Source organism: Lepisosteus platostomus, chromosome 22, assembly GCF_059453375.1.
Source record: "Lepisosteus platostomus isolate fLepPlt1 chromosome 22, fLepPlt1.hap1, whole genome shotgun sequence".
Classification (NCBI taxonomy): domain Eukaryota; kingdom Metazoa; phylum Chordata; class Actinopteri; order Semionotiformes; family Lepisosteidae; genus Lepisosteus; species Lepisosteus platostomus.
In genome coordinates, this window is record NC_142632.1 from 15,669,045 (window position 1) to 15,679,201 (window position 10,157).

Below are 10,157 nucleotides of genomic sequence, written 5' to 3' on the forward strand. Positions count from 1 at the left end.
CAGGGAGACATGTTTATAATAATAGGTGGGTTATTAGTTAATGTATCGGCAAAAGCAGTGTCATAGCAATGCGATTGTTGCTCTTGTTTCCAAAGCTGTCTAATTTCTAAATAACTGCAGTTTGCATATAAGGACGCAGTTCATGTTAGCCTCTTCTTTCTCAATACAAATTTAACAATTTAAACAATAAGCACTGTCCATCAGCTCCAAATCAATTCAAAATGTTGAGTTTCAAGGAGAATTGCAAGCTCCCGATTGATCATTTTACTGGGTTTTTTTTGCGTTGGATCATGCCTCAGTTCTGAATACTAGTGTGTCTCGCTTTTTAAAGACTGTGCAAGACAGGATAAAGATAGACAGCACCACTGACATAATGTTCCTTTTGCACAGGATATTAAGAGGGAAATGCAGTCCTATTCCTGAAGAGCCACTCAGCCAGGAATGTTTTGATAGTTCAAAGGAGGTTACAGGGCTGCTTTCTGTCAAAGTGAGAGCAGAGCTGCCGAGTTGAAGACTTGATTGAACTGAAATCTGTCACCACAGGGAAGAAGGACAGAAGCCCTTTTTAGGGCCTGTTGTAGTGCAGCTGTGGAAGAAGGTTTTGATCTTTCTCCATGACACGTACTAGAAACTAGCTCTCAGCACAGAGCTCCTGAGTGGGTTTTAAGTTACTGCTTTGGTGGCTGATGCTTTTATTCCAAAGCAACTTCAATTTGTCCCCATTTACTGAATACAGCTGTTAGTTTGCACCATAAAGAATATATATTGCTCAAGAGGTTTGAACACACAGACTTTTACCTGCAATGTCCTAGTCTTTCCCACTACTCAACACTCCTTCCCAGGTGACTAGATGTGAGAATGACTAGTAATCATCTTATTTAACTGTCGCAGTTTAGGAGATAAAGATGTTATAGTATGTTTTCTAACAGTGATCATCTACTTTGGCACCATGGTGGTGCAGCAGTGAGCATTGCTGCCTCACAGCGCTGGGGCCCTGGGTTCAATTCCAGAGCTGGGGTGCTGTCTGTGTGGAGTCTGCATGTTTCCCCATGTTCATGTAAGCGTCCTTCAGGTGCTCCAGATTCCTCCCGCAGTCCAAAGGCATACTGGCAGCTTAACAGGCTTCTGGGGAAATTGCCCTGTGACTGATCTGTCCAGGGTCCATCCTGCCTTGTGCCCCTTGCTTACCACCATAGACTGTAGCTCCACAGTGAGTACACCAGTCAGCCCTTCCCTCTGCCCCTCAGCCTGCAGGCATGACAGGAGCATTTGGCTTCTGGAAGACATGGAAGCTTCTGGTTCTTCTTTTTAAACAGTCACCTGACCAACCAATTAACTTCCGCCAGCTGGTCAGGTGATCAGAGGAACCTGGTGAATGTGGTCCTGGCAGGGCTGTGCTCTCGCGATGGGTAGCCAGCACAGCCACACCACTGCTCAATAGCTAAAGACTTGGACGCAGTGCTGGGAGAGGTCAAATGACCAAGCAGTCAGCAGTTCAGTTTAATGTCTCCTCTGATGGATGGCACTTGAGACCTGCAGTGTCCCCTGTCACCAAACTGGTCCATTAATCGCCAAGACCTCTTATATAGAGCCTTCGCTCTGATAGGTTCTATAGTGTACAGTCTACATTAGTCCTGGCAGTCCTTGTGAGCTCTATATCAAGAAAACGTTTTTGCATGTACTTATATTGTAAAATATTTATTTTTTGATGAGCTGTAAGTACACAACCTCTGCATTTCCCATAACCTGCATACAAAATTAAATTTAAATTAATTTTCCCCATTTTTAAAAGTAAAAGAAGCATATATCCAAGCAATATTTGGATTTCTGTCAGACTGGGCTATTCAACTTGCATTGTTTTAGTCAGCACCATTACTCAAGCGTGCTGCAACTACTTGAACATCTAAATAAGGAGCAGAATGATCAATAAAGGAGCAGGTCACATTGAAATAAAGAAACGGACTTCACTGGAGGTTCACTAGTGCTGATATAGGGGCTACTTCACACTCTTACCTGTTGCTACAATGTTTAATTTTAAAATTCTACCTCATGTCTGTATATTGAAACTATTTGTCTTTCTACATATTACTTTTGAAGTATTAATGATTGGATTGTAAAATTTCAAATTAAATAACCTCCCTAAAATGGGTTCATACTACATTGTGCACAATGACCCTATGTATACACATTTAAAGCAAGGTCTGACATAAAACAGTGATATTTACCTCTACTACCTGTTTGCTATTTTTGTCTGAACATACCTCATATGCCAATTAAGTGTTTGTGAATCCATATGTGTATTTACTTTTTATAACTCAGCCAAATTGATGCTGTTGATTGAATTCCATTTTGGTTAATCACTTAGCAGCCCCTTAAAAAAGATCAAAAAGAAACTAAAATGGCTTTTCAGGGCACATCCCTTAAAATATATCCTTTAGTTATTGCCATGTATTATATCTCATTTAAAAATATGATATAATAGCACAATGTACCACGAATTTCATTTCCGTTAAAGAAAGAACAAACATTCTTAATCCCTCTCACCAGTATGATTTTGCAGTGGTTGAAAGTAAATTCGATTTGTACAGAATTATTACAGAACAGTTGAAACAGTAAAACAACAGGGGCAAAAGAAGGAAGATGATTGAAGGGTAAGTGTTCTGAAACACCTGGTTACAGTGGTAGGAGAATCGACAAGGCGCCAGGACTGGGGGTTGTCCTGCTGGACTGTGAACTTTAGGAGAAGAGAAGGCAAACGGGAGGATGGGGATGATTGAATGCCGTTTACAGCTGGCAGATTGTTACAGCCGATTCATACCAGACCCAAAATCCAGCGTAGACGGGCTCGTTAAACGTGGCCTTGAACCTGTGGATCAGGGACATCGTGTCGGAGACGCTGTAAAACGAGAGGGTGCCAGCGCTGTGATCCAGGAACACTCCTATTCTGGAGCAGTAGGGGGCGCTAATTTCCACTGGGTCCTTGTCATGCCGGGCGGAGTAGCTGGAGTCGGAGCAGAACAGGCTCCAGGACTTTTTGTTATATCCGATGCGGCAGCTGTCGCCGTACCCAGACCTCTTCATGCCCTTGTAGGCGACTCCAATGGAAGCGCCTTCTCCGCTCCACTCCACCTCCCAGTAATAGCAGCCGCCAGACAGAGGCTCCTTGCAGAGCACCTGAGGCAAGCAGTCGAATCTCTGGGAGTGGTCGGTGTACGGCTGGGTGTCTCTCTTCAGAGCCGCTTTTCTGTTTCCTCTGGAGAGGTACAGCTGCCTGTAGGCTGTGTTGGGGTCCAGGGTGAGCTGACAGGCATCTGATTGAGGAGAGAGTGGTCAGAGGAGAGATCAGTTGTTTAAAACAAACATGCCAGAAAAGCCAAAGGGCAGCCTTTCATTCTCTGGTCTAACTCTTCCTATACATGTGCAGTGCCCTGCGATCATAGATGGATTGTTCTTTCTTTATCTGATCAAGTCACTTCAGTGAATTTTGGAATCACAATGGGGGATTCTGTCTTCCCTCAGCTCTTGCCTGTTTCTAGTTCAGAGTTTTAATTCCTGTGCACATTTATTTATTCTCTCATGGTACGAGCCTGGAAATAGAGATCTAAGTGTTGGCATCATTGTTCTAGGAAAGCAAAAGCGATCTCTCAGTTGCAGTAAATGTTTGTTCTTTGCTGGTCCACAGAAGCGACTTTTAGTTCCCCAAAAGACACAAAACTCCAAAGCACAGCTGAGAATCCGCTCCAGGAAAAGTAGCACTCCAACATCCAAAGGCAGGAATTTCATCATATAGACCAAACTGTGGATAATGCTAGATTATACTAATCTTTTTTATCCCTTTGCTGATTCTGTCATTAATATAGCACTCTCTTCATCTCAGAATTCAGTCTTTCTTTTTGTTTCTGTACACAATCTATATAACTCTGTGCTGCTGTTGCAGATTTTTGTATCCAGTTTATGCAAAGCAAGGCCCTCTTAGAGTTGCAGTAATTTAGTAAATCAACTATATCACAATACATGGGGTTGTCTGAAATGCTATTCGATATTTTGTCACATGTTTTTTTGCCTAGGAGTTGTTTATTGACCATGTGGTGATGATTCAATTTAATGACAGGATTTACATTAGTGCAGCTCTACAGAGGTAAGAAAAGTAAATGGTCCCACTGGAGAAATAAAAAGTCCTGGGTTCAGATTCTGAGACCTTGAGCTTTACATATCATTAAGTGTATATCCATTGCAGAAGATACGGAAGGGAACTGTGACAACTACATGACACATTTGTGTATGTAAAATGTAACGAACAGTGAAATTTAATGAGTCTGATTTTATTTAATATCAAGTTTGGCCAGCCATGATCCTGGGGAGTCACAATCCAACAGATTTGATTAAATCACCCTTAACTAATGAGCTTCAGAACTCTTGGAATGATTTCATTTTGATCACAGAAGAATTGTTCATTTAAATAGATCATCCATCCTTATTTTCTAACAGCTTTATCCAGTCCAGGTTCACAGGGGAGCCAGAGCCTAACCCACCAAGCAACAGGCACAAGGCAGGATACACTCTGGATGGGACGCCAGTCCATCGTAGGGCACACACAGACACAAACACACACACACTCACACCAGGGACGATATAACCAAAAGGCAATTAATGTACCAGTTCCAAGCCTTTACAAATATAAGGGTGACCTGTGTAACCTGATTGATTGTGGTTCTGCAGGACCAGGGTTGCTCCATATAAGCTTCAGCTACACAGACAGAACAGAAAAGACCAAAATTTGTCTCTTTGCAGCACCAACCAAAGCCAATCCACTGGGTTAACCTCCATGAGCCATGCAAATAAAATATGATATAAAATGTCACCTGCACAATAGTTAAGTGTTTTCTCCTGAAGGTCAAAGGTGATGGGATACTTCCAGGATTTCACTCTTAGAAGATGAGCGTTGATCTGGAAAGCCAGAAGTGCCACACACCAGTAGCAAAAACAGTAAAGAAAAGAAGACTGATTCTTTTTTAAAAATTTAGAGTTACCAATTTATTTAACAGTTTAAATTGTTACTTTGGAATAACCAATTTTTTGGGCACTTCATCCTGTGGTGACAACACTACACTTGTCTGTGGAAGATTTTAAAAGCAGCACAGGTGGGTTCTGCGAGAGATCACTGATCACCCTTTATCTGCTTTATCTGCTCACTTTTTCATCTGCTGGAGGAAGGGCACAGCGCTCGCTGATTCTTCCTGGATTCGCAGGTGAGGAGCAATGCATGGATCTTCCTGCTTTATCCAAACTATCTGAACCTGGAATTCCCCTTACCATTTTAATCTTCCTCCTGGGACTTTGATTACCTGTCCTTGTCTGGCTAATTGCACAACCTGGATCTGAACTGACAAGACTTGAGTATTCATTGTCGAGACTGTAACTTGGATGAGCCACTCAGTCATGATCTTCCTGGAATGTGGCCTAGAGTAATGTGTGGGAGTCTGGAGCTGGCTGCCCAGTTATTCTGTCAAAGCTGATACCCCATCTTCTTTCAAGAAATGGCTGGTTGACATCATTGGCTCGGTTAGTTACTAACAACCAAGCGAACTAGACAAGCTGAATGTCCATTTCTTCTCCTGCTCTTATGTCATCAGCAAGAATAGAAACATACAGGATGTTTACCTGATCTGGCAGTTTCCACTTCTTGACAATTCTTTGCACAGGAGCCTACTATGATCTGTAAGATGCATTGTTCAGTATTTCCGAACACTGAAAATGTACATCTTGAAAGCAGAATCTAAGACTCACATTTTAAGAACTCTCCTCTTTGCCTGGGTTGGAGACTTGGTGCACTGTTGAGTCCAATTTCATTGGCTGGGGAGGAAAGACATGCTAGTGAAGTACTGAACACGAACGAGGACCCATTGTTTGTAACAAACATTATTCTGAGATTGATGTCATAAATCCGTATCTATGACCTTGTGAAAGAGGCTGAAATGCTCCAGAAGTATGGCAAATCCCCTTTGCCAAAAGTCAATAAAGTTCATGAAGCAGAGTACTAACAGCACTTTGCAGAGTAAATAAAGACTTGTATGAAAATTGAGAGCTCTGCCTATCTAACCTTGGATATCATTGAAAACTTCAGGCACTTAAGGCAGAAAACAACAGGCTCTGATATGAAGCAGCTCAATTTAACCTGTTTGTCCTTAGAATAATGTGTAGAACATTCCTTACTAGTGTTATGTAATTTTAATAACACAAAGGCAAGTATTTACCCCTATCATTTTTACTGGTTTTGTAACATTCCTGACTTGATAACACCCTATACTATCCCACACAAAGGCCAGTAATGCAACCTGACCAAACAAAAGCAACTGAAACAAATACTTAAAAGGACTTACATTTCATAGTTCTTCTTTTTTTACGATTTTCCAGCTGGCAAAAGGGCATTTTATTCACTGAAAAAAAAGAAATAAAAGCTGGTTTGTTGAGAAAAGACAAGGGGCAGGAAGGCAAGCCCCTGGTCATACAGGTGCTGAGAAGTTTGGCTCAGCCTCACACCTGTTTTGGTAACCTTGACCATCTCTTCGTTGGTGAACTCGTTCAGGTGCACCTTCATTTCCGAGACGGTCTTAGTCACGGCTCCAAAGGAGAAGTAGGGATTCACTGTGACGTTGGGCAGCTCTTCGGCCTCAGTCTGCTCACAGAGAGTGTGGAAGCTCTACAGGAAGAGGACAAAATCTGGCATTAGTGCAGCACAAAAGAGAACAGGGATAGCCCTGTGCCTGATAGGAACTAATAGGAGTCAGCCTTGTCTGTAAGGTGACATTGTGCTGCTTCTATAGATATTTGTATACAAAAGAAAAGTTTGACAGTCACTTCAAAATAGTCTCCTTTTTTCAGTGGAGACTAGGAAGCCATCGGGCCAAATTCAGATAAAAATAAAGGGTTGTTTTCATAGACGATTTTTTGCTGGTATTGTTAGAGAGGCCTGTTTCTTCGTCCATCGCCTCTCTGGCACAGTGTCAGAGCAGCCAAGCACTGAAACAGAGCAGGCGGCCTGGCCCTGTGTGTCTCGTCCATGCACAGGTGGGGATGTTGTGGGGAAGTTGAACAATTCCAGCTTGTCCTGGAGGTAGTTAATTCAAAGGGTTATGCATTTAAGTAAGGGCAAGTGGCTGCTATCAGAAATGTGATTCCATTTATTTTTTAAGGGAAACATCAAGGGTCGGCCCTGCAGCTGACCAGGCGCTGCTACCTGAATGAAGTGGATGTGGTCCTCCGTGCGCGACAGGTGGGTCAGCTCTGAGTCCCTCTTCTTCAGGTCCGCAACCTCCTGCTCCAGGCGCTCCAGGTGTCCCTCCGCCTGGGTCAGCGCCGCCCTCTTGTTGGAGCTGATGAGCTTGCTCATCTCGGCCTGCATCCTCTCGATGGACCGCAGCATGTCTCCGAAGAGCTTCTCGCTCTCCGCCAGCGCCCTCTGCGCTGAGGTCTGAACGACAAGGAGGTGGCGCGCTGTGTGAGTAAGCACGCTTCCGCTAGTGCCCCAACCCAGGAGCAAAGGCAACGCTTCCCCATGATTTTGCTCTGTTTCTGGAATTTTTTCAATAAATAATCAAATCCTAAGGATTACATTCCAGTTATGGATGCTTGTGAGAAAATTCAATTCACTTAAGTGGTAACAATGCATCGTAGTGCCTTTCAACATACTGGAACAATACTTTTCAAAAGCGATGTCTTAATACATGAAGTGTTACTTAGGCATTACACCAAGTTTAGCAGTTCTAAAAATCGGATTGTTCAAATGAAATCAATCTGTAAAACGTTATTTTGTCAGAATAATTCTTGCATACCTTGAGTGCATCCACCGCATGCTTTAGCTCCTCCATCTGTTTCACTCTGTCCTGGATCCTCTGCTGTATCTCGGCCTGTGTTGTGCTGAGCAGATTCTGAAACACAGAGTGCCACCACATAGAGGCCTCAGCTCAGGGATGGAGTCGCCTTTTAAAACATGAGTCCAAAGTCGAAAGGAGTTCCATTCCGTCATAAAAATATTTAAAGTAAAGTATATTCAAATAATAGAGGTTGCGCCTTTTCATATTACAATTTGACAAAATTTTAAGTTATATTTATACATTTTAATATTTAGAAAAGCAATAGAATATGGTTAATTCTCCACCTTAGGTTACTAATCTTAATAAGAATTTGGAAAGCAGAGTTTAAAGGAGCCTGAACTATTGATTTTGAATTCAAGAACAAATTTCTAACTTATGTGATTGATGTTTTTATGCAAAGCAGCCATTCATACAGCTGGGCATTCTCCTGGAGCAGCCTGTGTGAAACACATCACAGCAGGAGTGTTTCACTTGGGACAGGAAACCACACCCTTCCTATTAGAAAGTCAGAATCCTTCCTGCTGCTCCCCACTACGGATTTAAGACAGTTCAGTCTGGTTTGGGGAGAGCAGGGTATTTTTGTAATGTCTGTGAGAGTCCGTCAATGCCCACTGTCACATCACGGAAGAACAGACTGTTCCAAGACATCTATCACCCAAGTGTCTTAGCAAGACATAGAGAACAGCACAAGATGCCACTGCATCCAGAATGAGTAATGGGTCAGTAGGAAAAATAGCACAGTGCAGCTCTAGTCCCTCCAGCACAGCTTGGCCAATGGTTATCACCACTAACTGTGTGTGAGAAGTGGGTGGGCCCAGCTGATACTGAGCTGCAGGTTTGTCAATGTAGCATAAGTTAGTTTAGGACACAAAGGACAAAACAAACAACAACCTTGAAACAATGGCAAATAATCTGAGCCATACTACAAAAAAACTTTCAAACATACTTTCATGATTATATTATAAAAACAACAACGACTGCACGTTCAGTTGTGGAACCATTTTCAAGGTTCTAAATCTGGTGATAATTAGAACCAATCAGAAATAAATTGGCAAATTCACATTTAACATGAATGAAATACAAATGAACAGATAAGGACATTGTGTATGTTTTAACAGCTTCAAATTATCCGACATCTGTGACTAATGTGTGACTGTTTTTTCTATAGATTACACACATGAAATTTTTAGCCAATTGAACAGTTGCATGTTCATGTTAACAGTACATGACAAAATTACACTGGGCTAAAATGTAAGACTGATGTTTGCGCAGGTGTAATGTACAGGCCAAGGGAAACGGGACCAGACCTCTAACTTCACAGAACGACTGCTGCATTTTCATTTTATTGTACAAGGAGGACAATTTTCTCATGCTTTCACCTGACCCCTTCACCATTCTGCCAGAGTTTGGAGGTCAGCTTTAAATCAGATCATAGTATTTCCACAGCGTGTCTCCCTGAACGCTCTTATTCGACGCTGAAAGGTCTTACCTGCTTCTCCACCCGCTCTGTCTCGGCCGAGACCATGTCGTGGCCCTTGTGCTCCTTGACGGTGCACAGCACGCAGATGCACATCTGGTCTGTCCTGCAGTACAGCTCCAGGCCCTTCTGGTGCTGGGGGCAGATCTGCCGGTCCAGGTGGCCGATTTCATCCACCAGCTTGTGGCGCTTGAAAGTGGTGTTCTCAAAGTGCGCCTTGAGGTGCCTTTCGCAGTAGGAGGCCAGGCACATCAGGCAGGACTTCACCGCCTTGTACTTCCTGCCCGTGCAGATGTCGCACGGCACGTCCTGCGGCCCGGCGTAGTTGTAGTCAGGGGCCGGAGGAGCAGGCGGAGAGGGCTCTGAGGTCCTCACTCGCTCTGATGTTCTCGTCAGGGTTTGGCTCCTGCGTGGGGCAGGCCTCTTGTTGTAGGTCACCTTACAGTGAGGGCAGCTGTAGGTCCCAGTATGGTCTGCATGGTCCCAGTAGGTCTTAATGCAGACTGAGCAGAAGGTATGTCCACAGGGAATGGAAACGGGATCCCGTAGATACTCCCTGCACAGGGGACAGTCGTGTTGTTCCATCGACATCGCTAGACTGAGTTCTGTCCAGTCCCAGGGAGAGAGAGGCAGCCCGACAGCCTGATAAGCTCAGCAGGAACTAAAACGAGCGTGACTTCAGCAGTTTTATACGAGCAAACAGGGAGGGTTTTGGACTGAGGAAGTGAGGAGGTAAACTGGTTGAGCAGAAACCGCTGGGGGTGGGGCAGGTGGAAGAGAAGAAAGCCCCAGCAGAGCCTAAGAAA

At 43.5% G+C, this 10,157-nt stretch overlaps 1 protein-coding gene across 1 annotated transcript; it reads right to left on the minus strand.

Moving 5' to 3' along the window:
• Positions 1 to 1,682: 1,682 nt before the first annotated feature.
• ftr83 (finTRIM family, member 83) lies at positions 1,683 to 10,157 on the minus strand. Its single transcript, XM_088616321.1, has 7 exons — positions 9,364 to 10,157; positions 7,833 to 7,928; positions 7,238 to 7,471; positions 6,541 to 6,700; positions 6,381 to 6,437; positions 5,788 to 5,853; positions 1,683 to 3,311 (listed from the first exon to the last, which is right to left on the minus strand). The coding sequence occupies exons 1-7, from the start codon at positions 9,940 to 9,942 to the stop codon at positions 2,785 to 2,787; spliced, it is 1,719 nt and encodes a 572-aa protein (XP_088472447.1). The 5' UTR covers positions 9,943 to 10,157; the 3' UTR covers positions 1,683 to 2,784.

Excerpts from the sequence above, each read along its gene's own strand:
- ftr83 (XM_088616321.1), bottom strand. The coding sequence starts at position 9,942 with ATGTCGATGGAACAACACGACTGTCCCCTGTGCAGGGAGTATCTACGG. Across the intron at positions 6,701-7,237 it reads ACCACATCCACTTCATTCAG|AGCTTCCACACTCTCTGTGA; the intron begins GTAGCAGCGCCT and ends CTCTTCCTGTAG. Across the intron at positions 3,312-5,787 it reads AAGAGGAGAGTTCTTAAAAT|ATGCCTGTCAGCTCACCCTG; the intron begins GTGAGTCTTAGA and ends CTCCTCAATCAG.